The sequence below is a fragment of the Torulaspora globosa genome, chromosome 5 (assembly GCF_014133895.1).
Source record: "Torulaspora globosa chromosome 5, complete sequence".
Taxonomy (NCBI): domain Eukaryota; kingdom Fungi; phylum Ascomycota; class Saccharomycetes; order Saccharomycetales; family Saccharomycetaceae; genus Torulaspora; species Torulaspora globosa.
In genome coordinates this window covers 978,753-1,004,647 of record NC_050731.1, presented here as the reverse complement: position 1 = coordinate 1,004,647, position 25,895 = coordinate 978,753, and the positions used below count along the sequence as shown (strand labels likewise).

Genomic DNA, 25,895 nt, shown 5'->3' with positions numbered 1-25,895 from the left:
GTCTTTAAATGCTTGATTATCTGCTTGATGCTGATAAATGCAACCTTGTTGCCTTGTTTTCTCTATCAGTCATCCTTCCTGGTTCGCATCTCAGAATACTACTGCCGCGGGGTGAGCCGTATGTTCTACAAAAGCTGATACAACCTGACTCAAGAGTTGTAAACATGGGGGAGATCCCAAGCTCGATATGTTATTCAATAGGAGCACTGGCACTACCATATTTACCGATTTCCCGTGTTTGACGCTTCAGGGGACGCCCTCTGTTGTCCCGTTACCGGGCCTCATTTACAAGATTGCCCTCGAAAGGGCTGTCGGGGATCGAATACTGGGTTATTACAAGAGCAGTGATCGCTACCAGCCTCATTTCCTTTTGACTGAGACTACAGACTACGACAAGGAGTCCGCCAATATCAGCCCCGATTCTATAAAGTCCTTGGAAAAGTTTGGACAGAGGTTCAGCCACGATGATGCAACTAATCCACTGTACTTATGTTTGATCCCAGCTCAAAGTGAAAATATATCAGTGGGTTGTGTTTGCAAGATTGTCGGAGTGCTTACAGAGGAGAGGATGGTGACTGTATCGTTCAAGGCACTTGCACGGTCCACCATCAAGACGCCATTGCTGAACTCTGGAAATAGCATTTGGACAAGTGATATCTTGGTTTGTGATGATACAGCTTTGGCCAGTAATATGAGAGATGAGCAAAAGCAGCAAGCGGTCACAGACTTTTTCGGACTTTTTCAACAGCTTGATGATGCAATCGTCTCCTTCAAGAGGAAATACAAGAAATCTTGCAGAAGAGGCTCCTCGCAGCATTTATTATTACTTTCGCCGCTATCAAATACTCTCTTTTTTCAGTTGGACAAGTCGCAGTTCACTAAAGCTTGGGCCACTATTTCAGCCCTCATCAATGAGCTCAAGTCACAATCGAATGAGCAGTCGCCGTCATCTACCATGAGCCAAATGAGCAGCTTAATGGATTTGACTGTTGCTGTGCTCCCTACCACACCCAAGCAGAAAGTTGAGTTTCTAAAAAATCAACTTATGCTTGATAGAGTGCAGCTGTTCCGTCGAATGGTCGAACAGTTCCGCCAGATTTTCGAAACTCTATACTCCTCAACGGAGTATGTTCAAAGGTATTTCTCAGAAGCGTCAAATCTGGAGAAATCACGGCTTATTGCGAATCAGCTAAAGTCGCTGAGGTTCTTTATTGAAGATGTTAAGGCGCAGAATAGGCTGTTGCCGGTTTCCAATCAGGTCAAAAAGCATCAAACGCAGAGATCTGTACTCCGCTCTTCTTCCAGAAGTCGCGAGGAAGATAACGAGAACGATAATAATGAAGATGCTGGAGAGAACGATGAAGACGATGAAGACGAGATTGAAAAACTGGAGAGTTTTATCAAAAATCTAAAAAAATATGGAGTTCATGAAGATGGTATCAGAACGTTAAGAAAGGACTTTAAGAGGTTCAGAAGAACTAACCCACAAAGCGCCGAGTATCAAGTACTGCGGAGCTACTTTGACGTCATTTGCGATATTCCCTTTGGTAGATATTCGCAATGCCAGAATTTAGACCTTGAAAAGGCACGTCGGAAACTTGATGAGGATCATTACGGTCTACCTCTAGTAAAGAAAAGACTGGTGGAGTATTTGTGTGTTAGGGACCTAAATACAAATGCCAAGTCGGATGGAGGTCTTGAGACCCAGGGAAAGGCTCCAATTCTTTTGCTTGTAGGTCCGCCAGGGGTTGGTAAAACATCAATTGCTAAGTCGATTGCAGAAATGCTGAAGCTGAAATTTCAGAGAGTTTCGCTGGGAGGTGTGCATAATGAAGCTGAAATAAGAGGCCATCGCAGAACCTACGTAGGCTCTATGTGTGGCTTGATCATTAATGCTTTGAGAAAGAGTGGCTCTATGAATCCCTTGATACTACTAGATGAAATCGATAAAGTTTTAAGCACTACTGGAAGCGGCTCAGGTTATGGGAACAAAATTAATGGCGATCCTGGTGCTGCCTTATTGGAGGTGTTGGATCCGGAGCAAAATTGTACGTTCATGGACCACTATATCGGATTTCCAGTCGATCTATCGCAGGTTCTTTTTTTTTGCACAGCAAACGACCTCGAAGGGATTTCCAGACCCTTGTTAGATCGCATGGAAGTTATTGAGATCCCAGGATATACTCCGGAGGAGAAGGTTCACATCGGCACCAAATTTCTGCTACCGAAGCAGATACGTCTGAATGGTTTGAGCGCGCATAACAAGACATTCAGTTTGACCAGTGAAGCATGGGACTCCCTGATCCAGGAATATACTCGAGAATCTGGTGTACGTAGCTTAGAAAGACGACTTGCGTCCATTGTTAGAGGTAAAATTCTCGAGTACGTCGAGGAAGGGGGAAACGAGTCTCCAAATGAGACCGTTTCAAGAAGAGAGCTTTTTAAATACTTGGGATTTCCACTGCATCCCCTTGCCACTGAGCTTCTAAGCGATATCAGGATGGCTAACAAGGAAGGCGTTGTAAATGGCCTATCCTACAACAGTGATGGTACAGGAAGCGTGCTTGTTTTTGAAGTTATACGCACCGGCACAGTCGAGCACTCTAAGGGCCCAGTTATTAAAGCCACAGGAAACCTTGGCAGTGTCTTGCAGGAATCCATCGATATTGGACGTAGCCTGGTGAAGTCGATGCTTCACAGGAGGCTTATCATTGGCGCTAATTTGGATGCGGTCAAAAGTTTTCTGGCCAGCGAGTACCATCTACATGTTCCCATGGGTGCTGTATCCAAGGACGGTCCCAGCGCAGGCACGGCAATAACCTTGGCATTAATCTCGCTGGCTCTAGGAAAAGCAGTCGATCCACTGTTATGCATGACCGGTGAAATCACATTAAGAGGCAAAATATTGCCTGTAGGTGGTGTAAAAGAGAAGTTGCTGGGGGCTCAGACGTATGGCATGAAGAGAGTACTGATTCCGATCGCGAACAGACCTGATGTTGTTCAGGCAGTGACGAATGATATCTTAGCATTTGTCGACGACGACGGGCTACATTTGGAACTGGAGATGATTAAGACTAAATTGGGACTGTCAGTTACCTATGTCAATGACATGTTCGACGTCATCCAATACGTGTGGCCCGACCTGTTACTAAACGCCCATTTTCCAGCTACCGGGAATGGTAATCCTTGCATTAGCAAAATGTGAAATTGCCGTAAGTTCAATTGAGTGAAACAGTCTGAGCCTCTCTTAAGGCACTATTGTTTGGTTACCTGTCTATAGCGCACCCATCGGGCTCGGAGGAAATTATTACTGTGATTACGCGTCACCGAAGACGAGGCGGCGGAACTTAGCTTTTTCGCGCTACATGCATTCAACGGCAGGAACTACTAGGATTATTATTAGCTCGAGATCAAAGACCACTCAGATTGAAGTGAATATTGATTGACTACTTTGGTGACTAGTAGCTGCTAGTTGAGGCGAATTGTATTATTGTTGCTTGTCAAATTTTCGATCGCGAAGGGATTCTCAGGGCACGGAGATAGTCACTGCCATTCGCTTTCAGTAAGGTTTTTCCGTTTGCTCAGTGAAAGAAAAGACGAAAAATTGATAGTTTATTTTAATCCGCAACAAGGCTTCTCACATTGAACCAGCAAGATGCAGTTATTGTCGCTGATATTCTTAATAGGACCATGGCTTCTGACACTGGTCGCTGCCAAGAGGTCCCTGATAGCGACATCTTTGGTCACGTGCATGGAGAATTCTCAGCTATCAGCCAGCAGTTTCAATATTACCTTCAATCCGGATGATCGATCTTTGCATTACAATTTGAATATGGTTACCCAAATTGATGGCTTTGTTTTTGCCGAAATTGAAGTTTATGCGTACGGATTTAAGATTATTACTGAAAATTTAGATCTCTGCTCCTTGAACTGGAAGCAGTTCTGTCCCATCCATCCCGGCAACGTTGAGATCGATTCCATACAATACGTTTCAAGCAGCTACACGAAACGGATTCCCGGAATTGCATATCAAGTGCCGGACATCGATGCATATGCAACCGTGAAGATCTTCAACAATCAAAGTGAGTATCTGGCGTGTGTACAGGCTTTCTTTTCAAACGGTAAGACCGTTTCGCAAGTCGGGGTAAAATGGGCTACTGCGGTGATTGCTGGTATCGGATTGTTGATGTCAGCGCTTTTATCTATTTTTGGTAATTCAACTGCGGCATCTCACATTTCAGCGAATACCATGTCCCTTTTCCTATACTTCCAGTCGGTGGTGGTTGTGGCCATGGAGCACGTCCATAGAGTTCCGCCCATTGCTGCAGCTTGGTCCGAAAATCTGGCTTGGTCGATGGGGCTCATTCGAGTTGGTTTTATGCAAAAGATCTTCCGTTGGTACGTTCAAGCCACCGGTGGCAATCCGTCTTTATATTTGACATCTACTACAATCTCTGTGCTGACCCAGAGAAGTTTAGACTATATGAGATCGTTTGAACTGTTCAAGAGAGCTAGCGATGTTCTTTACGGTAATTCCAATGTGCTAATCTTCAGAGGCATTAAAAGGTTGGCCTACCAAGTTCATATTGAGAATACGTCCGTGGTACCAACTGGTTTCACTTTTTTTGTACTATGTGGCTGGGTCCTGGCAGGTTTTATCATTGTTTGCAAAAATGCCATGGACCTATGTATAAGGCTCGGCTGGATGAAACCGACCAGATTTCCTGAATTTAGGCAGAATTGGAGAACGGTTTTGAAGGGAGCACTGTTGAGATACATTTACATTGGTTTCACTCAGCTGATGATTTTAAGCTTTTGGGAGTTTACCGAAAGAGATTCGCCAGCGGTGATCGTCATTGCATGTCTTTTCATCATATTGTGTGTTGGTCTTATGGGATGGGCGGCTTTTAGAACCACATACTTTGCCAGAAAATCGATTGAGCTTCACAACAACCCGGCCGCTCTACTTTATGGTGATTCATATGTTCTTTCCAAGTATGGGTTTTTCTACACTATGTTCAATGCGAAGCATTACTGGTGGAATATCGTGATTCTAAGTTACATCTTTTTGAAGTCTTTGTTCATCGGCTTGGCGCAAGCGTCAGGTAAAACCCAGGCGCTGGCCATTTTCATATTCGACCTTTGCTATTTTGTTGCCGTCATATACTTTCAACCATACTTGGATCGTCCAACTAACATATTGAATATCTGCATTAGCACTGTGACTTTGGTGAACTCTTTCTTATTCATGTTCTTTTCCGATCTTTTCAACCAAAGTTACAGTGTTTCGGCCGTTATGGGTTGGGTGTTTTTCATTATGAATGCTGCTTTTTCGCTCATCCTGCTGTTGATGATTTTAGCTTTTATTGCGATGATCATTTTCTCGAAGAATCCAGACGTTAGGTTTAAACCAGCAAAGGATGATAGAACTTCATTTCAAAGACACGATTTAAAGGACGGCACAGTCATTAGTAAATCTGTTGCAAATGAACTATTGGCTTTGGGGAATGTTGCCAAAGATCACAAGGAAAACTGGGAATCAGAGCTTCGTTATAATAATGCGATGGATTATGATAACATGGCCCAAAAGTCTGATGTAGAAGATGAAAAGCTGGGACCTGTCTCCTCGAATAATGAAAGCTCTAGTACAGCCAAACCAACCTTTTCGGAAAAGATAATGAGGAAGCTTTCATTCAAAAAACCTATAAACAAGCAGAATGGCGAAGGCATTGAAGCGGCCTCTGCAGAAATAACAAGGTTAACTCCAGAAAGTGATTCGATATCTTCGATTTCACCAGCTAAGAGATATCCCGGTGTAGGCCATGCTAGGCAAAAGTCTGAATCGCGCAATGGTTTGATGAACTCGTACGAGGAGGAAGAAGACTTTCAGATAAGTCAACCAAATATTCTGGAGAAGCAGCACGATGGTGACTCTTCGACCGAGCTTCATGGCATTCCGAATAGGGATTTCAGCCTTGATAGCATGGGTAATCAGCATCCTGCAACGGAAACGACGGACATTCTAAACTCGAAATTCCAATGATACTCGACTAGGTAGAAATAGATCGCATAAATGAATACCAACGGTGGGATTGCAGGCCACCGATCCTCTTCTGCCAAGTTACTGCGCAAAGACGATAATATAGAAATGCAGATATTGAAGCGACTAGCGGAACCGTTTTTTTTTCGCTATAGGGACTTCATGGATGGTGATAAACATGAGAAGAACTACGTATGTATGTCTATGTCTGCACTTATGGCCTTTCTTCGACTCGCTGATGGGTTCAAGTGAATTAGCCTAGGCGTAAAGTTTTCCACTTTTTATCCAGCTGTCGCAGGTTTTCGTCGTCACTTCCCATCAAGGCAAGATCTTTGTCGTAGAGCGGTAAGTGGTCCCAGAATTTGGTCTCCAGCCGATTGAACAATTTTCTTGCCCCCCGATCAGTTCGATCAGTCGCCTGCTCACAATCACTGCTGGACAAAAAATTTCTGGCTGAGTTTAATGCTGACATACTTATGCTGTCAAGTGTTTTTCTCGTCTGATCGAGAAGTTTATTCAGTCTTCGCTCTTCCTGTGTAGAGAAACAATAGTTCTCCTGAACTTCTATGTCTGTAAACCAGGGATCTTGTGCTTTCGTAACGGAATTGCTCCTGTGGAAAATGTCCATCACTTGTTCTCGTAGAACTTTGCCTGTGAACGTAGTCATGGCTGGATAGGGCGCTTTATCCGTTTTAACATTTAGGCCTTGCATTGGATAATTGGGTGTGTTAAGAAATGGGACATACTTGGTAACGCGAAACTCTTGAATTCTACCCAAAAAAGACAGCAGTTTAGAGCTCTTATATTCTCTCCAACTCTTGCTATAGTTATCGGACTCGAGGGGCATCAGTGGGATAGCGTTTGTCTTGGTGCAAAAATCAAAGTCGCCAGCTTCTTTCAACAGCAAATTATCGTCCATTGACCTGATGAGGTCTCTTTTCGATTCGTCAGTGAGGTCACAGAAATATATACCGCCAACCCAACTTCCTGGAAAGAATAACGATATATTTCGGTTAAAATATTTCTTGCGTCTGGCAAGTTTAAAACAATGGAAATTATCAAGATCTGCAATCGCCGTCTCTTTCTTGCTCTTTTTTCGTATACCAGGCGGCTTACCTATATCGAGGATTTTAGCCCAGAAATGCTTCTTCTGCGGAGTTTCGACCGTTTCAGTCGCAATATGAACGCATAAAGGCTTCTTCCAGTCAATGTCTTGTTTCACTGGAACAGAAAGATCCCACTGAACCTTTCCATCGCTGCAGAATGCCATTAGGAGGTTTGTTTCCGAATTCAATGATGTAGGTTGAAAACTGTAGGTTCTCAGAAACTTAAATCCGGTATAAGGTGTCTTGTCGTAATTGTCCAAGTAAGGCGGCAAAATAAACCCGGTAACCTGCTCAAAAAATCTCCAGTAGCTGCCGTCTTTGGGATCAAATTTCATTGAGCATATTTTGTCCTGAAGAGTAAATGCCTTACTGATATTCCGGTTTGCCACCGATGCTGAGCTTGCAAGCGAACCGAACAAGCTTATGGCGACATAAATTCCCTTTAGGATGCTAAAATACATATCTTCCCAGCTTGCGGGAGAAGATCCAAATCTGATGGCCTTTATGTTCTTGAAATATGAACAATTTTATTTTACAAATTATTTTATTTACTGACACAGCGATGTCAGCGACGCAAAAAAATCGACGTCGACAACGACACGTACAAAGGGACAGAGTTCAAGCATTGGTTATTCAAGGACAAGTCGACTGTATCGTGTTCATCAAAACAGGCGTATTGTAATCACAGAAGCCAATTGCCGAGGGAAGGAGAGCTATCAACTCATCAGCAGGATGAAATTGGACGTAAAGGTATGGTATATTTTTTGTTTGCCGCTCAATTGATTTACTCTGAGCTCTTTTTTGTGTTTTATCGATTCGTATTTTACTGACGGAATTTATGATGTTACTTGCAGAAATCTTTCAGCAATCGATCCGATAGAGTCAAAGGCATCGATTTCCACCCGACGGAACCATGGGTGCTCACGACATTGTACTCAGGGCGCGTTGAAATCTGGAACTACGAAACGCAAACGGAAGTCAGATCTATTACAGTCACAGAGACGCCTGTTAGGGCAGGTAGGTTTGTTGCCAGGAAGAATTGGATTGTTGTAGGAAGTGACGACTTCAGAATTAGAGTATACAACTACAATACTGGGGAAAAAGTGGTCGACTTTGAAGCTCATCCTGATTATATCCGCTCTATCGCTGTACATCCAACCAAGCCATACATTCTGTCAGGTAGTGATGACTTAACAGTGAAATTATGGAACTGGGAAAGAAATTGGGCACTGGAGCAGAGTTTCGAGGGCCACGAGCATTTCGTGATGTGCGTCGCGTTCAATCCAAAGGATCCCAACACCTTCGCATCCGGCTGTCTGGATAGCACAGTCAAGGTCTGGTCTTTGGGTCAATCTCAACCCAATTTCACGCTGACCACTGGACAGGAAAAAGGCGTGAACTTCGTGGATTACTATCCGCTACCCGATAAGCCCTACCTCATCACATCCTCGGATGACTTGACCGTGAAGATCTGGGATTACCAAACTAAATCTTGCGTCGCAACGCTGACAGGTCATATGTCGAACGTCTCGTTCGCGATCTTCCACCCAACATTGCCTGTAATCATTTCAGGTTCAGAAGACGGAACTCTCAAAATCTGGAACTCCTCGACCTATAAGCTGGAGAAAACTTTGAACTTGGGGTTAGAGAGAAGTTGGTGTATTGCTACTCATCCTGCCGGTAAGAAGAATTACGTGGCTTCTGGTTTCGATAATGGATTCACTGTTCTGGCCATAGGCAATGATGTTCCAATATTATCGCTAGACCCAGTTGGTAAGCTTGTATGGTCTGGTGGTAAAAATGCTGCCGCGTCCGATATTTTCACCGCTATTATTAGAGGTAACGAAGAGGTCGAAGAGAACGAACCTCTGTCTTTACCAACAAAGGAGCTGGGTTCGGTCGACGTTTTCCCACAACTATTGACACATTCACCTAACGGTAGATTTGTCACGGTGGTAGGTGACGGTGAGTATGTCATCTATACGGCGCTGGCATGGAGAAATAAGTCGTTTGGCAAATGTCATGACTTCGTTTGGGGCCCTGACTCTAACAGCTATGCTATTGTCAATGAGAATGGCCAAGTAAAGTATTTCAAGAATTTCAAGGAGGTTACCTCTTGGTCTATTCCCTTGACATACGGAGTAGACAAACTATTTTCTGGGGCTTTGTTGGGTGCCAAGTCTGATGGCTTTGTTTACTTTTTTGATTGGGAGAGTGGTAGCTTAGTAAGAAGAATCGATCTCAACGCTCGTGAAGTGGTTTGGTCTGATAACGGCGAATTGGTAATGATCATTAATACGGAGGAAGAACGTGGGGATGAGGCTAGCGCATACACTCTTGCTTTTGATCGTTCACTTTACGAAGAAGCAGTCTCTCAAGGCAACGTTGACGATGAAGATGGGGCTGAAGATGCCTTTGAAGTTCTCCATGAACTGGATGAACCAATCGCTTCAGGTAAGTGGGTTGGTGACGTTTTCATCTTCACTACAACCACGAACAGATTGAATTACTTTGTCGGTGGTAAGACTTACAACTTGACACACTTTTCAAAAGAGATGTACTTGCTTGGGTATCTTGCGAGAGATAACAAAGTTTACTTGGCCGACAGAGATACCCACATTTATGGTTATGTGATCTCCTTGGAAGTGTTGGAATTCCAAACGTTGACGCTGAGAGGTGAGTTGCAGGAGGCTATGGAGAGCATCCTGCCCAATATAGAGGATAAGGAGACACAACTGAAAATCTCTAGATTCTTGGAAGGCCAAGAGTATTATGAGGAAGCATTAGAGGTCTCGCCAGACAAGGACCAACAATTTGATCTGGCCTTGAAGGTGGGCCGATTGTCCCTAGCCCATGACATATTGACCGACGAAGATAGTGATCTGAAATGGAGGGCGCTGGGCGATGCTTCGTTAGAGAAATTTGATTTCAAATCTGCGATTGAGGCATACACCAAAGCTCACGACCTTGAATCGCTGCTCTTACTTTACTCATCATTCAATAACAGGGATGGTCTATTGACCTTAGGAGAAGAGGCTGAAAAACAAGGTAAATACAACCTAGCTTTCAAAGCGCTATGGCTAGCAGGTGACGTCAACGGTGCAAAGGACTTATTAATAAAGAATGAGAGATTTTCAGAGGCAGCAATTTTAGGTCTCACATATGGGCTAAAGACAGACGACGTTAACAATACTGTTAAGAAATGGAAAGATAGCTTAATTGCGGAGGGTAAAGAAAAAACAGCGGATAGAATCCTCACGGTCGAGACATCCAGCGTAACTGAAGCTCCATTGATTGACTTGAACTCTACCAGCAAAAACCAGGACGACATTGAAGAGAGCAAACAATCTGGCGGGGAAAAGGACCCGCTTGAAGAAAGAGAAAACACCGCAGAACCGGCGGAACCAGTGGAACCGGCGGAGGTATCAGAGCCTAGCAAAGAAGAGAGCACAGAGGAAAGTCACGAAGCTACTGCTTGAGGTCGCTTTCTGCTAGCGAAGAAACCTTGAAGTACTGTACATTTAAAATTTGTATAAGATATACAACACGCCTGAAGAAAAAAGCATATTAATCAGTAAATACCAGCAGTTTGTCGACACCGTCTCTCTTTTCTCGGGCGACAAAGTAGACCTCTTTGGATTCATCTCTGCAAGCGACCGGTTTGAACCGATTCACACGTCTGAACACCTTTTTCAATCTTTTCTCGAACAGCTTATCCTCTTTCCCAGTGTATAATTTACACACAAAGTGCCCTCGTGGCCTCAAGAGATCGATTGCTGTGACCAAAGCCGCGTCACACAGATCTATGGATTGATAATGATCTCGTATCGCCAAACCAGAAGTGTTAGCCATCCTGTAGTATGCTGCATTAGTAATATTTGTCCAAAATCCAGAGTCCTGGGGCCACGGTTCATACATATCACTTATAATTACGTCAATGGGATATTTGCCAACCTTGTCAGGCACGACGTCTGGTGAGAATACCTCGCGGTATGTCTCACAATCGCTTTCGCGGCTCAGTTCCTCCGTCATGTGTTGCAGATAGCCATGGTCCTCGTGTATATCATCGTGTTTATTCAGCCTGAAATGCTTGGAGAGGTAAAGACGTATCAGTTCCTGGGTTTTCCTGGAAAGTATATTGGCCTGTATGGAACTCACCCCTGGGGGCGGATTGCACGGCAGTATGTCCACTCCAAGGACCATCCCGCCGTCACCAATTCGTCTTGAAGCCACCTGGGACCAGGCACCCGGTGCAAACCCCAGATCCAGAACCCGCTGCGGTGTGTTTCGACAAAATATCTTGAACTTGTCGTCAATCTCCATGAGCTTAAATGCAGCTCTCGATCGCAGATTTTGTACCTTTGCCTCTCTAGTATAGTAATCATTCTGCTGTCTGCTCAACCATCTACTTCTTGAGCCCGAATTAAACCTCACAAACAGTTTCCTAGCCACAACACGTCCTCCCAATACCTGCCATGGCATCGACATCACCTCAGGATCCCTTACACAGCCCTACCAGCCATGGCGACCGCTAGTACCAGCACCATGCCTTGATGTATGGCTTAACACTGGTGTCACGTGACAAACAATAGCTTAAATGAAACCCAGATCGCGACATTCCGAGCCATCCGATTGCTGTTGGAATGGGCTGAAGGCAGCCCTGCATCTTTTGTGGCTCTTAACTACGGCTAGTCGTAGATTAGATTCAAAACCCAGAAACCGCACTGTGTTTTCGAGCAGTCACACGAAATTTGACAATTTTTTTTTTTTTGAAAATTTTGAAAAATTCCCAGGCAGCGACCGACGCAAAACCTGACCGGCAGATGCGTTTGGTACTAATTTAGCATCAGTAAGTGTTACAGTGAGCTGTTGAAGGTTATGCTAAGAGGCCAAAGTCGCAAGCCTAACGGAACACCAAATCATTTGGAAGACTTTGAGTAGAACAGGATGTCCAAGCTAAGCTCCAGTCAAATCAGGGAAAACGTCAAGGAGTTATTGAAGTACTCCAACGAGACCAAGAAGAGAAACTTCTTGGAAACCGTTGAACTTCAAGTTGGTTTGAAGAACTACGACCCTCAAAGAGACAAGCGTTTCTCTGGTGCTTTGAAATTGCCAGTCTGTCCAAGACCAAACCTGTCTATCTGTATCTTCGGTGACGCGTTTGATGTCGACAGAGCTAAGTCCTGCGGTGTCGATGCGATGTCCGTGGAGGACTTGAAGAAGCTCAACAAGAACAAGAAGTTGATCAAGAAGCTTGCTAAGAAGTACTCTGCGTTCGTTGCTTCCGAAGTGCTGATTAAGCAAGTTCCAAGACTTTTGGGTCCTCAATTGTCCAAGGCCGGTAAGTTCCCAACCCCAGTCTCCCACAACGACGACTTGTACGGTAAGGTCACTGACGTCAGATCCACCATCAAGTTCCAATTGAAGAAGGTGTTGTGTTTGGCTGTCGCTGTCGGCAACGTCGAGATGGAGGAAGATGTGTTGGTCAACCAAATCTTGATGTCTGTCAACTTCTTGGTTTCCTTGTTGAAGAAGAACTGGCAAAACGTTGGCTCTTTGGTCATCAAATCCACCATGGGTCCAGCTTACAGATTGTACTAAGCAGCGTCGTTATCGATCGCCGTTTTATAGTGTATTTGTATATCCTGTTCTTTAGTTAAGCATGGCTACGGGTTTCCCGTAACGCAGCGCTCGCCGATCTTCTTGAGCTGACGCCATTCTTGAGCAAGAAACACGTAGTAGAAGAAGGTTGCGATAGGACCAGGAGCAATCAGCATCGATGGAGGTTGGGCTGAAGAAGAGACTATACGCTGACGGGCTTGCTCGAGAAGTGCCGGGGGCCGGAGACGCGGCAGACCAGATGGTATTAGGAGATTTGGCAGATGATGACACGTTTGAGATCCCGTTGAAGACACGATATTCTCGGAACAGCAACTTTCCAGAGCTGGATGAAGACTTCTCGTGCATACGAGACAGCACAAACGGTAACGTTGAGAAGAAGGTGAGGTTTGACGCGGGCGATGAGCCAGCAGTACGACGGAGTAATGAGACCTCTGAGAGCCGATCGGACTCTGCAAGGGGCAAGAAGAACGTAGAGGATCTGTTGCAGTATGCAAATCAGCTCAACGACTACCTGGCGCAAAATTTGGATAAGATTAATACGTTTAGATCGGCACTGCTGAGCGATGAGCAACTTTACATGCCGTTGAGTAACGCAGCCACCCAAGCAACCACGTTGTCTGCGTCGATGTCGAACTTCGAGCTCAGTGATAACGAGGGTGAAGACCATGATCTTCTTAGTCCCGCTACCACGGCACCGGAGATCTCCGGAACCGACTATGGAGTGCTCAGCAAAAGTAGCGACTCATTGCTAAACACTGTACCAAGAAATGTCTCCTCGGCTGACAGTTCGGACAGCGGCAGCAAACATAGCACCGACCATACCTTGGAGAATTCGCCGCAGGTTGACAACACTGATGTGTTGAATTCCCCGGAATTAGATCAGCATCTGCAAGATCTAGCACTGAGACAACTATTTAAGAGCAGAGAGCCAGCACTTGAAAAGGACTCTGGCATATTCTCTCCACAAGAACACTCACTAATTTTGACTGATGAAAATACAGCTGTCCACGAGATACCGGACCTTACCGAGGAGGAGGGCATAACTATTCTTCTGGATACCATTGATCATATTCTTAAACTGTCTGAAAGTAAAGCTCAGGACGCTCCTGAGCAGGACACTGGCTCATCAGAGTATACCATTTTCACCATGAAGAGCACACCCACAGTTACATGCAGCCAGCTGATTGCGAGAATGCAATCCAAATGCATGTTTGGATCGATAGTTTACCTGGCGGCTACTTTCTTGATCCAGACCTGCTTTCTGACACGAGACGAGCAAGGACAGCTGGTTCTCAGACGGCCGCTTACGCAGCGTCAGACGCACAGACTAGTCATCGCAACCGTGCGGGTAGCAACTAAACTTCTGGAAGACTTCGTTCATTCCCACCAGTATTTTTGCAAGGTCTGTGGCGTCTCCAAGAAGCTGCTCACAAGACTCGAAGTCGCTTTGATTATATGTCTGAAGAACGACGGTTTAATGATTACAAGCGAGAAACTCGCCGCAACAAGGCCGATAAATGCGGAACTAAAATCCAATGAACCCAATTAAAATGCAGGTCTATGTAAAGGCTCTCTAACGGTAGTAATGCGATGCAAACTCACGATCAAACCACTTTCATAACAGGCTTTCTTTGACTAGTCTTAACGAGATTTCGGTATACGCTTTGTGAAGTTACCCGGACGGTGAAAATTTATACGTGTCAGTACCCAGTACCAGTTATTTAGTCCATGCTAAAGCGATTCGAAGACAAGCATACTTGGGCTGTAGCTTTCCGTTGAGAGCTGATCTAGCTAAGCTTGCTTGTAAGTCCTTGAAAAGATATTATTATGGTCTGGGATATATTTGGCTGGTGTATGTATTTGGCGAAGCCCTGAACTTCACAAAACCTTGCAGAGATGCGGTTACTAACTATCGCCTACAGTCAGAGACATCTTGGCTTCCCTTGGTTTGTGGAATAAACATGGTAAACTTTTGTTTCTAGGGCTGGACAACGCCGGTAAGACTACTTTACTGCATATGTTGAAGAATGACAGATTGGCCACTCTACAACCTACGTGGCATCCTACTTCGGAAGAATTGGCCATCGGCAACATCAAATTCACCACATTTGATTTGGGTGGCCATGTTCAGGCCCGTCGTTTGTGGAAGGATTATTTTCCAGAAGTCAACGGTATCGTCTTTTTGGTCGATGCGGCGGATCCAGAGAGATTCAACGAGGCAAGAGTGGAATTGGATGCTTTGTTCAACATCGCTGAGTTGAAGAACGTACCATTTGTTGTTCTTGGTAACAAGATTGATTCCGCGAATGCTGTTTCTGAGGCAGAACTGCGTTCCGCTTTGGGATTGATGAGCACCACAGGAAACTCAAGGATCGAGGGCCAGAGGCCAGTGGAGGTATTTATGTGTTCCGTCGTCATGAGAGATGGGTACGCTGAGGCATTTCAGTGGTTATCTCAATATATTTAGAACGGTGGAGAGTGTAATGAAGAGTGTGTCTAATGCGCTTGAGAAAATTGCATTGTATGATAAGTTGAGTTAAATAATGCTGTATAAATACTTAGACCTATAATTCATTTTCTCCTCTTACTCGAAGCACGGCTCTCATCGTCCCCGTTAGCCCTTTTCTTGCCGTTGGCGGCGAAGAACTGTTTTTTCTTCTCTTTATCCTTCTGGGTTCTTTCCTCCTCAGCTTTTGCTAGCTTCTTCAGTCTCTCCTTCCGTTGATCCTGCTTCTTCGCTTTCCTTCTTTGTTCTTTATCCTTTGAGATGGTCAAGACATTTTGAATAAAAGTACGAGCCTTCTTTTCCTCGCCACCCAGCACAACTGCTCTTTTTGCCATGTATGTCTTCTTCTTCTGTGGCTTCATCTGATGAATTTGAGATTTGAATGGTAAATCCTTTTGAATGGATTTAGGCACTTTGAGCCCATTGAAGTGTCTATCGACGCGCTCAACCTTTTTGTAAGCACTATCAGGATTCGATGGAGTCTCCAGCCCTTGGTCAGCTCTGATCTGTCCCGTTAATCTCATTCCCTTCCACTCCGTCTTATCCTTTAGTAGCAAAGAGGTCACAGGATTATAGAATCTTTTAACTTGAACGGGATACCAGGACCTTAAGATTACAATGTCGCTCATCAGAATCTTGTCTTCGAAAGTAGCTCTAAAATGGCCCTCTGGCTTTGATAGAGCCCTCTTGATTTCACCACGGATACCTGAGACAGTCTTGATCTGAGCACCTTCAAATCTAGCGACCTCCATGGCACTTGAGAACATGTCTTTAATGAATGCAGTGTTTTTGAAAATTTTGTAAGGGAAACCAACCAGCTTCAGTTTCTTGACGATTTCCACCGAAGCATCGATCTCTTCCACAACACCGGTGGCAGCAATTCGAAAGCCAGCACCAGTATCACTATTGGCAACAATTTGAACACCACAGAAGGGCGTATTGGGCGAGCAAAGTGGGCCATAGAAGTTGGCGTTACAGTAGGTATGTTCTGGGGTGTACTTGAGCATCCTCGTTCTTGTTCTGGAATCACTGGTTGTATAAACTGGCAGTGTTTGAAATCTCCTCCAGCCTAATGATAGAACTAGGGGATCATTAGTCTTCAAAATTTTCTTATGCCAACGGTGTCTTCTCAACCTGGCATTGATTATTCCGAACTTTAGCTCCGTAGGTAATAAACCTCCTATGATGATTGGAATTTTGGAGTCAAAGTTTTCAACGAATTCCATAGGGACATTTTCGAATACGAGACGGACATAAGACCCTGCCTTGTAACCCTCGATAGCTTGACGCTGTTCTGGAGTCATGTTTTCAAACTCTGCATTGTTGATATCCAACTGCTTGGCGATCTTAGCCTTTTGCAGCTCATACCAGGTGTCATATTCATTTTCTGGATCATCTTCATTAAAGTTATCACCCTCTTCCATTTCAAATTGTAGTCGTAGTTTCTCTTTCTTGCTTGCGTTGAGCTCACGCTCTTCACCAACAGTGAGCTCTTTCTTCTCTTCCTCATCGAAGTTGGTGAAAGAGTCGCTACTTTCGGTATCACTCCCATCATCAATATCAGGAGCTTCACCTGTATCTCCATCAACGTTTTCAGCAGAGCCACCATTTTCTTCCAGATCCTCAAAATCGCCATAGAGTTCTTCATCGCTGTTGTCTGGATTTGGCTCACCCTGAGCACCTCCAAAGTCCGGCGTTCCAATAAATCTATCTTTAATAGCATCAATACTACTCCATTTTTGTACAAGTTTCTCAATCGTATCGAAATATGGGACAAACTTCTCTAGGTCACCTTCATAGTCCTGAGCCGTATTTTTCGTATCTTTCTTTTGAAAGAACTCATCAACGTCCTCCTTTTCAGCATCTTCAGCATCCATATCAGATGCATCATCGTCTTCTTCTCCTCTCCACCTTTTCAAACAGTCATTGGGCGAAATATTGTCCATATAGATAAGTTTGCCGATGTCCCATTTTTTGCGGCGATTGACATCACCGTTCAGCTTTTCAGCCACCGAGCTTTCCCAACCTAGAGCTTCACCATCACCGGCCTCAAAATCTGAATCTCCTTCAGACATAGCGTTCTCATCGTCTTCCTCTCCGTCCACATTGGCCGTGTCATTTACTGTATGGTCATCTTCTCTGCCAGTAGCTCTCTGAGGATTCCTTGGTTGTCTCAGAGAAGTTCTACCTTGATCCTGATTTTCATCTACGTCTTCCTGCTCGCTTTCTTCATCAGATTCGTCACCTTGAATCGTAGCACTGTTGCTAAACAGTTGCAGACCGACGCCGTCAAAAATTTCAGCGTAGCTCTTTTCCGCGGTTTGCAGTCCAGTGACCAATCGCTCGCCTTCTCCTTTCTCTTGGCCCGGAACGAAACTCAAATCTTCATTCTTCTTCCCAACATCAATGTAGACTGCATCCTTATCCATCAAAACACCGCCCACATCTGACATCGGGGCATAAATTAATTTATCCTTGTCATCCAGTCTCTTGCGCCTGCGTGTGGTCGTGGCAGCCGCAGCTCCACCCTCTTGCTTCATCTTCTCACGCTCATACTCATCAAGTTTCTGCTGGAAATATGGTGTCGGACATGGATCAGGTAGTCTCTCCACCTGGGCAACGCCAAAATCACCGACACCAGCTAAATGCACTTTGGTACCAGCAGCCGAAGGCAGTGGAGTACCATGAAGATAACCATATAGCGCTACTTTACGATCCACTTTGGTGCCTTGCGTCTCCAGTATTTCTGGATGAGTAAGATCTGTCATACGATCAACAAGCATGTAAGGATGCTCATTCCTCCACTTCAACGGCCTAAACTTCATGACGGATATGAATCTCGAAAGGTTGAGAATCTCACGGTCCGGATAACGACCATTCAAAACACCAGAGAGGTAGAAAAGCTTGGCACCTTGGTAGACCTCTGTCCAGAATCTATGCTTCAACCTTTTCTTCGACGCTCTTAGCGTCGATTGAGACTTGAAGAGGTCCAAATGTGTGGCTACCCCAAGAACACGAGGCATACCATGGTGCTGCGCGATATTCAGAAACTCCATGGTCTCCATTTCAAACCCAAAATTGCCATCGATCAGCAGCAGAACCAGATCAGCTATCTTCGCGACGTCAATCATGGCATTCAGGTCATTAGATGGACATTCAATGAACGTCAATCGTCTGCGTTTTCCAGAAACCACGGTGATCGGGCCATTGATCTCGTTTAACGTCGTCTTCGTCATTCTTCTCACCAGAGACCTGATCAAGATCGTTTTGCCCGTACCGGGCGGTCCCACTACTGCCACTATCACTGGCGGAGGATCATCTTCAGGAGTACGGTCAACCATGGGAACGTGTAATTTGCGCTCATTGACATCGCTAGACCTCATCATAGTCCTAGCCATCTTACCTGGAGCCGCGACAGCGAACGCCTTGGCATTATGACCCTGGGTATGGAGCTTCTTCTTCGCCGTATTCTTCTCTTTTCTCTTCCTGTGCTCCTTATTGCTTTGTTCCATGATTATCGAGGTCCAGATGGCCTTTAGCAGCAACAACCAACCACCTTAAGCCTTGCCTGAAGATCTGCTGTAGGCGATGAGATGAGATGAGCTGCTTAATTACTGAAAATTTTTCTAAGTAATACCACTTAGCGGTCACATGGAAGAGATAGTGACCGACTGCCAGAAAGTTTGGCCTTATAAAAAGGCCACAGCAAAGCGCTCGCTGAATTGTAGTACCGCTTGTTGTCTGCAAGTGCTTGGGGGTTTTTCTTTGGCTTTCCTGCTGTCTCTCGCTGGCTTTGGAGAGGCCATATAGCTTGAATAAAAAACCGGCGTCAGTAAATCGTCTGTGGAGAAAGAGCAGCCAAAAGATGGGCATTCTCTGTCCAAGGTGTCCAAGGCTGTCGTATTTAACCAATTATTAATTATAGTGGAGACGCCCTCTTGGTAGGCAGGAGATATGTGGACATTCCCGATTTGTCATTTTCTGTTTGTGTGACACTTGTCCTAACTCAGCAAAGAGAGACGGTATTTAACTCGAACAAAATTCTATCAGTAGCTCTTGATATGCTCTAGAGAATAGGGCCATTGACTGGAAGCAAACTGGACGTCAAATGGGTTGATTTTGAGTAAGTTTGCTTTTATTTCACGATGACGTGAAACTTTCAGAAAAAGTATACCGTCCGAAGGGAACTTCTTGGCAGTTTTCATTTAACATCTACTTCCAGGAAGAATGGGACCAGCAGGCGTTGGCCGGGCGATTCTACTGATAGTTTTGCGTCCAGGGTGGCATTAGAGTGCATCTGATATAGTATGGTGCTGTACAAAAGGAAGCCTGTTACGCTGCCCGATCCGGAAGTACTGCCTGCAGATCTCAACATTGAAGTCTGGCACATCGACGAGACGGGGGAGTGGTTTGCATCGTACGAGAAGTACCTGGAAAGACTCGATTTTTACTCTAGACATCATTTCACTTGCGAGATCACTGGAACATCGTGCTTGACCTTTTTCGAAGCACTGGACAGCGAAGAGACTCAATTCAGACTCGTGGAGGAGAAGTTTCCTTTGAAATTGAGAGAGCCCGTGGCACGGTTTTTACATTTTAATGGGATCAAGAGACTAGATGCTCTGGTTGAGACCACTTATGTGAGATTCAAGAACGATTTCTTTCCCGGCGAAGTGGTTTACCTGCGGAAGGGCAACAAAGAAGTATCTGCCCCGTCCTCAAATCACTCCACCCCGCAACCTGACGAGAGCTTTTTCAAAGGTCACAAAGAGACTGCAACTGAAGCCCCTCAACCGCAGTACCAAAGACCCTATATTATCAAAGAAAAGGCGCAGTTCAATGCGACTACCGATTCTGTTACGGGAGAAATTATCGTACCAGCTTATTCTAAGTATATGCTAACTGAAGGGAGTCACGGTAATAAATCGCTGATAGCAGACCAGTCTCAGATTTACAGAGACAGGTCAACTTTCACTAAGCATTTGATCAAATGTTTCTGCAAAATTACTCTGAGGCGAGCTTCATCCAAAATGGGGGCCCCATGGGCCGTGAAAGATGAATATCTACCTATGTATGGCCTGACGATGGACTGGCCTCCTGAGATGCTAAAGTATAAAGAAGATGAGATACCGAATGAGAAGGGCAGAAAGCAAAGGTCAATAGAAGACACAGATGAAAACGAGCATGAATCGGGAACTGCGGATAGAGAGAATACAGACGACTTGGATATAGAAGAATTAGGTAGCGTCTCATCGAAGAGACGAAAAGTGGGGGAAGACATACGGGAAAATCACGCAATGGCGGACGCTTCTGCTACCGGCAGCATCACTAGCATATTGGAAGATTTATGTTTGCCATACCAAGGACCACCAAAGCTCTTTCCGAGCGTTTTTCAGTATAACCAGTACCTAGAGCTAATTCAGCTGGAAAACAATATTCCCTTCAGACCTTTTCAGTCGATGGGAAAGCTTCTGCAAGTTTTTCAGTTTCTTAGCAGTTTTGGTCCTACTCTTCTGTTGTCACATTTCACTCTTGACCAGTTTCTTACGACTTTGAAATGTACCGATCCCCAAGAGCTGAAAGGCGAAGCTGTACATGTGGAACTGGACGCTGATGGCGAAAAATCTGAGAAGAAGAAGCAGCAGAGTGACTGGGAAAGAAGTTGGCCTATACGAGCAACAATTAGAAATATGAGCACGCCAATAATTCACTATACCATTGTCAAGGATGAGCCAGCCAGTGAAGGGGTGATAGACGACGTCAACAATAATGGTTCGGGATTATTAATTGAAATTTTTTGTGCACTTCTTCGTATGTTCGTGGATGAGAGTGGAGATTGGTCATTTTCTTTACCTGAAGATTGGTTGCAAGAAGATATCCAAAAGACTAATCAAATGCCAAGCGAAAATGAGTCTCAGGAGTTGTCCAGCAGTACTGATGATCAGGCAAACTCTCTGGAATTAGCTTTGGAGAAATGTTTAGATTACCGTAATGTGAATTGGGCTGAGCGCCTTTCTAAAAGGCAGTTTAATAACGGACACTGGCTCGTTATTCTTTTAGGAATATTAACGGAATGCGTACACATCCCTCTGTACAAGGAGCTAATAGACGATTTCAACCAAAAAGTCATACCGGAAAATATATCATCAACACAACTTCCGAAACAACTTTGGCGAAATTTCTGTTCAAATCTATCATTTAAGGAAAAAGTAGACGTTATATGGATCCTGGTGGATGTACTTACAAATTACTCGCCTGATATCAAAACAGCAGTTGACAGCTCGCTGGAATTGTGTGGACTGATACGAAGCGAGCGATTCCGGGTTGGCAAAGATCTGAAATCGGAGGCTCTGGTACTTAACCAATTGCGGGTCAATTTGCAGACGGCGGAAGATGCTAATCAGGAAGAGGTAATCTTGGAGCAGCTAAGAAATACTGTGGCACAGCAGGAAAGCAGACTTGCTGATTTACAGAATGACAAGATGTTTCTAGACCAAAAGGTTATGGAGCATGATATCCAGAGGTTACGACCGCTAGGACTGGACAGATATTGCAATCGATACTACTGGCTGGATCTCAGCGGCGTGCCAAGTGGTGACCCCTCGGCATCTATCAATGGTGAAGACACGAGAAATATACGATATCATTCTGGAAGATTGTGGATACAGGGGCCTACCAGGGAAGCAGTAAAGTTTCATCTCAGGATATCCGACGATGAATTGGACAAATGGCTGAACTTGGCCAAAGAGGCGGGCAAGGAGAGGGCCACCGAAGAAGTTTTCCACATTTCGATGAAAGATGACGGCTCTTACATATACAGTGAAAAAGGTAGTGAAACTCAATTAGTCGATAAAGATGGTCTCGCTAATACTCTAATTGACCTCATGCCGATTCAGAAAAAGGTAATCGATGAGACACCAAAGTGTCTTCTCCTTTCCGACACTGAGTGGTACTCAGTAGATCGGGTGGAAGATCTCCGGCGCCTTGGCGACTGGTTGGATACGTGGGGCCGCCGTGAACACGATCTCCTCAGACAGCTCGGGACCCTCGAGAAAGAGGTACAAGAAGCCTATAAAGTACGGGAAGAACAGATCTCCTTCTACCAGTATGATGAGGTGGAAAGTAAACTTTTCCGAGAGTTCGAAGAGAGCAAACTGTCGGAATCAGAGTTAAAATATTTGTCAGAGAGAAACGAGAGTGCTCAGGAAAATAATGAACTGGATGAAGAATCCGCGTTGAAAGATGAGGAGGAACTGGAAACCATCGCGGACGAAATCATGAAATTAGACGACTGCTCCCAGACGAGGCAGATAGCCGACAAGGTAAAGGAATTGGAGGAGCGTAGAGATCTGTTACTCGAGCGGAGGCAGCTGACAGAGAATGAACCTGGGCCAGGCTCAAGAGTGCAAGCTCGCACCGAAAGGAAACGTCTCAACAATGTACTCGATCTGAAGCTTGCCAGACAGGCCAGAATATTGACCGATTTGCTTAACCACAGACATTTCAACGCAATAGAGAATGTAGTACAGTGGAAAAACGACCTGGCCATACGATACTATGGCACCTCACTGCGCAAGAACGCCGCTGGCAGCACAAAAGAGCCTATTGCTGATTCTGTCGACGAAAAGCTGAAACAGATCATCAGTCAGACCTCAAGGACAACGACGGCTGCTGTCGCCAACTGAAAGACCATTTCAATCGACACCAACTCCCATTGCGACTGTCAGGCGGAAAAGAAGTAGTCCTTTTTGTTGGTTGTAAATATTATAAATATTTGATTTACTGACGCTGTCGCCCTGACTTAAGTATGTGTGACATTTTTTAGTAGGTTAAAGAAGTTTACCACAGTTGACAGTAGTATTTGAAACGGAACCGTCTTGTGTTGGTCCGATATGATGTCTAGTCGTCTAGTTAAGAGTCAATTGAGTCGGTCCTTTGAGATATGTCACTTACAAAACAGAGCCCGCCTATTTTGGTCGGCTTCACCGCTGTACAAGGCAGACAAGGCAACCGAGCTTGAATCCCCAGAAGCAGTGGCCAAGCAGTCTCATATGAGGTCCGAACCGTTGGATTTCAGTAATAATGCATCTGTTAAGGCACCAAAGACCAAAATCGTGGCGGAATCAAAATACGAATCCAGAAATTACGAACTGCCCAAGTGGAAAGAAGCACTCGGTGAACTATTTATCAAGACTTTTAGATTGGATATGGACAAAGTAAGAGCAGGGCCTGTAGCAGGCTTTTACTATTACACGCTTTGTAAAGAACAGGCGTTGCAGTATGAAGGCGAAAAGCTTTCTGACACGGCGAAATTCTTCTACGAGGATTTAAAGCTTCCTCGAACCTTTTCGCAATGGTTCCAAATTACTCTTCTTCATGAATGGATTCTGTTTGTTCGTATGCGTGCAATGCCCTTCAAATATGGCCGCAACTACCAACAGAAGTTGGTCGACAGGACCTTTGCTGATATCGAAATGAGACTGTTTGAGGAAATGAATGTTAACTCAGGTAGGATAGCGGACCAGTATTTGAAGGACTTCAATACTCAGATGCGTGGTGCCGTGTTCGCTTATGATGAGGGCTTCTATACAGACGATGCTACTCTTGCGGCCGCTGTGTGGAGAAACCTTTTCAGCGGCAGGAAGAACATCGATATGGTTCATTTGGAAGCTGTTGTAAGGTACATTCGTTCCCAACTGTACGTCCTGAGCAGACTATCTGATAGAGACTTTGCAATGGGTAATTTCAAATTTGTGCCACCCAATGAGTCGGTGACAGTATTAACTCCAGAGCAGGAAGCTGAGTTGAAGAGAAAGGTGGCAGAAAAGTATGAGGCCATGGACAAGGATTCAAACACTTTGCCAAGTAATAGAAGTAAACTCTCGTACACGAACTAAGGGAGCAGGATAAGTTTTTACCGCATTAAACCTTTTCTCGTTATTTCAAAATCTACTGAATACACATTCTGTATCTAAATCATTTGTAAATACGTTAAGAGAGCCTTTCAAGGCTAGTTGACCAGGTCGCTGGGCAGTTTTCATGGAATAGCTGATAAAGGGCATCAAGAAGCTGTACATTGAAAGAACCATTGCCCTGGCAACGAGTTGAGGCTAGTTTGCCTGCCGTTTTGTACAGTACCACAGCTGTGACGACCGCGTCAAATAGATTGGACTCTGGAGCCACACCGCCAACGCAGCACGCAATTGTCGAGCCAAGCGAACAACCGCTGGCTGTTATATCTCCCATGATAGGGATAGATCCGTTGTGGATCGCAACGCATGGTATGTCTTTGGCAGAGATACCTAGCCCGCACGACAGATAGTAACGCCCGCCGAAAGTACCGTCCGCTACGAAATCATACTCACCGGTACAGACAGCCACAGTCTTGTAAGTGTAGGCGACTACCCTCGTAGCCTGAGCAACCATTACCTTATCTAGCTGCCCAGTGAAGGCGTCTACTCCTTTCATCTTTTCTGTCGTCAATTTAGCCAAGGATAAAATTTCGCTTGTATTCCCTTTGATACAAGTGAATTGGCCATGAGAGAGCAGAGTATCGTTCAGTAGCCTCCTAGCCTCAGTAGCGCTGTAGCCGACAGGATCAAAGACAATGGGTCTTTTTTCTTTGTTGTACGCTGTGATGGCCTCCCGCAGCACGTCTAGAGGTGCAACAGATCCCGTATTCAGTAAAAGAGCCGCGTGTGGAATTCGAGCAAGCTCATGAACCTCTTCCTTCACTTCAGACATGATAGGTGACGATCCAACCGCCAGTGTAACATTTGCGCCAAAGTTCTGATGCACCTTGTTGGTCATGTGTTGGACAAGAGGTCTGTTACGAGTGACTTGACCGACCACCTCTCTGTAAGTTTCGCTCGATACTGTCTCACTTTTCAAACCCAAGTTGACGAATTTGTAGCTTGGATTGTCAAGCAAATGACGTAGGTTCTTCGTAGCGGCAGCAGCGTCCGGAGCAGCCATGATATCACTGACGACACTAATGCCGTCTAGAGCTCTCTGTCCGTTCGAAGACACACATTGATACAACACCCTTTCAATGTTCACCGGATGCAGTCCACCGATGGCGACCGTTCTGCACCAATGGGCCTTATTATCTTCCAATGCATTTAGCACCTCAATGGCACCCTGGGGCCCCATTGGAGCCTTTTTTGGATTCTTCTTCGTCAGCGTTGGGAAAATAGTGCCAACTCCTATGTAATCCACCATATCTGGACCCCACTCAGCGAGAGTCTCCACTTCATGGCGGAACCCAACGCTCCAGCCGATAATCATGTCGGGACCGACCAACTTTCTGACCATGGGAATAGGCATATCGTCCTGTCCCACATGAACGCCGTCAGCGCCAATTGCTAATGCCACGTCGATACGGTCGTTAATAATCAGGGGAACGTTGAATGACTGGCAAAGTTTTTGCACTTCCACCGCTTCCCTGATGAAATCCTTAGTCTCGATGTCTTTCTCACGCAATTGCACCAAAGTGACCCCATTTTCCAAGCCTGCCTTCACTTGCGAGTACAGAGTGGTACCATCTGGCAACATCGACGAGTCAGTTACCAAGTACAGCGAATAGTCGACATTCTCCTTGTTGAAAACCATCTTTGCTCGT

The 25,895-nt window shown here is 45.1% G+C and overlaps 12 protein-coding genes across 12 annotated transcripts; 8 read left to right on the top strand and 4 right to left on the bottom strand.

Annotated features, from left to right (window-relative positions):
* Nucleotides 1-187: 187 nt before the first annotated feature.
* HG536_0E05610 (uncharacterized protein) lies at nt 188-3,205 on the top strand (the record flags this gene model as incomplete). The annotated part of the gene is made up of 1 exon (XM_037284428.1): nt 188-3,205. The coding sequence occupies one exon, from the start codon at nt 188-190 to the stop codon at nt 3,203-3,205; it is 3,018 nt and encodes a 1,005-aa protein (XP_037140324.1).
* Nucleotides 3,206-3,655: 450 nt separating this feature from the next.
* Nucleotides 3,656-6,043, top strand: HG536_0E05600 (transient receptor potential ion channel family protein; the record flags this gene model as incomplete). Its single annotated transcript, XM_037284427.1, has 1 exon — nt 3,656-6,043. One exon carries the CDS (start codon nt 3,656-3,658, stop codon nt 6,041-6,043), a length of 2,388 nt encoding a protein of 795 aa, XP_037140323.1.
* A 250-nt stretch (nt 6,044-6,293) lies between these two features.
* HG536_0E05590 (uncharacterized protein) lies at nt 6,294-7,607 on the bottom strand (the record flags this gene model as incomplete). Its single annotated transcript, XM_037284426.1, has 1 exon — nt 6,294-7,607. One exon carries the CDS (start codon nt 7,605-7,607, stop codon nt 6,294-6,296), a length of 1,314 nt encoding a protein of 437 aa, XP_037140322.1.
* Nucleotides 7,608-7,878: 271 nt separating this feature from the next.
* Nucleotides 7,879-10,625, top strand: SEC27 (coatomer subunit beta'; the record flags this gene model as incomplete). The annotated part of the gene is made up of 2 exons (XM_037284425.1): nt 7,879-7,896; nt 8,001-10,625. 2 exons carry the CDS (start codon nt 7,879-7,881, stop codon nt 10,623-10,625), a joined length of 2,643 nt encoding a protein of 880 aa, XP_037140321.1.
* Nucleotides 10,626-10,713: 88 nt separating this feature from the next.
* On the bottom strand, nt 10,714-11,634 carry MRM2 (21S rRNA (uridine2791-2'-O) methyltransferase; the record flags this gene model as incomplete). The annotated part of the gene is made up of 1 exon (XM_037284424.1): nt 10,714-11,634. The coding sequence occupies one exon, from the start codon at nt 11,632-11,634 to the stop codon at nt 10,714-10,716; it is 921 nt and encodes a 306-aa protein (XP_037140320.1).
* A 459-nt stretch (nt 11,635-12,093) lies between these two features.
* On the top strand, nt 12,094-12,747 carry HG536_0E05560 (60S ribosomal protein uL1; the record flags this gene model as incomplete). The annotated part of the gene is made up of 1 exon (XM_037284423.1): nt 12,094-12,747. The coding sequence occupies one exon, from the start codon at nt 12,094-12,096 to the stop codon at nt 12,745-12,747; it is 654 nt and encodes a 217-aa protein (XP_037140319.1).
* Nucleotides 12,748-12,925: 178 nt separating this feature from the next.
* On the top strand, nt 12,926-14,317 carry HG536_0E05550 (uncharacterized protein; the record flags this gene model as incomplete). Its single annotated transcript, XM_037284422.1, has 1 exon — nt 12,926-14,317. The coding sequence occupies one exon, from the start codon at nt 12,926-12,928 to the stop codon at nt 14,315-14,317; it is 1,392 nt and encodes a 463-aa protein (XP_037140318.1).
* Nucleotides 14,318-14,785: 468 nt separating this feature from the next.
* On the top strand, nt 14,786-15,235 carry SAR1 (Arf family GTPase SAR1; the record flags this gene model as incomplete). Its single annotated transcript, XM_037284421.1, has 1 exon — nt 14,786-15,235. The coding sequence occupies one exon, from the start codon at nt 14,786-14,788 to the stop codon at nt 15,233-15,235; it is 450 nt and encodes a 149-aa protein (XP_037140317.1).
* Nucleotides 15,236-15,339: 104 nt separating this feature from the next.
* Nucleotides 15,340-18,786, bottom strand: BMS1 (GTPase BMS1; the record flags this gene model as incomplete). The annotated part of the gene is made up of 1 exon (XM_037284420.1): nt 15,340-18,786. One exon carries the CDS (start codon nt 18,784-18,786, stop codon nt 15,340-15,342), a length of 3,447 nt encoding a protein of 1,148 aa, XP_037140316.1.
* Nucleotides 18,787-19,581: 795 nt separating this feature from the next.
* HG536_0E05520 (uncharacterized protein) lies at nt 19,582-22,959 on the top strand (the record flags this gene model as incomplete). Its single annotated transcript, XM_037284419.1, has 1 exon — nt 19,582-22,959. One exon carries the CDS (start codon nt 19,582-19,584, stop codon nt 22,957-22,959), a length of 3,378 nt encoding a protein of 1,125 aa, XP_037140315.1.
* Nucleotides 22,960-23,166: 207 nt separating this feature from the next.
* Nucleotides 23,167-24,171, top strand: CBP3 (Cbp3p; the record flags this gene model as incomplete). The annotated part of the gene is made up of 1 exon (XM_037284418.1): nt 23,167-24,171. One exon carries the CDS (start codon nt 23,167-23,169, stop codon nt 24,169-24,171), a length of 1,005 nt encoding a protein of 334 aa, XP_037140314.1.
* A 94-nt stretch (nt 24,172-24,265) lies between these two features.
* THI6 (bifunctional hydroxyethylthiazole kinase/thiamine-phosphate diphosphorylase) lies at nt 24,266-25,885 on the bottom strand (the record flags this gene model as incomplete). Its single annotated transcript, XM_037284417.1, has 1 exon — nt 24,266-25,885. The coding sequence occupies one exon, from the start codon at nt 25,883-25,885 to the stop codon at nt 24,266-24,268; it is 1,620 nt and encodes a 539-aa protein (XP_037140313.1).
* Nucleotides 25,886-25,895: the final 10 nt, after the last annotated feature.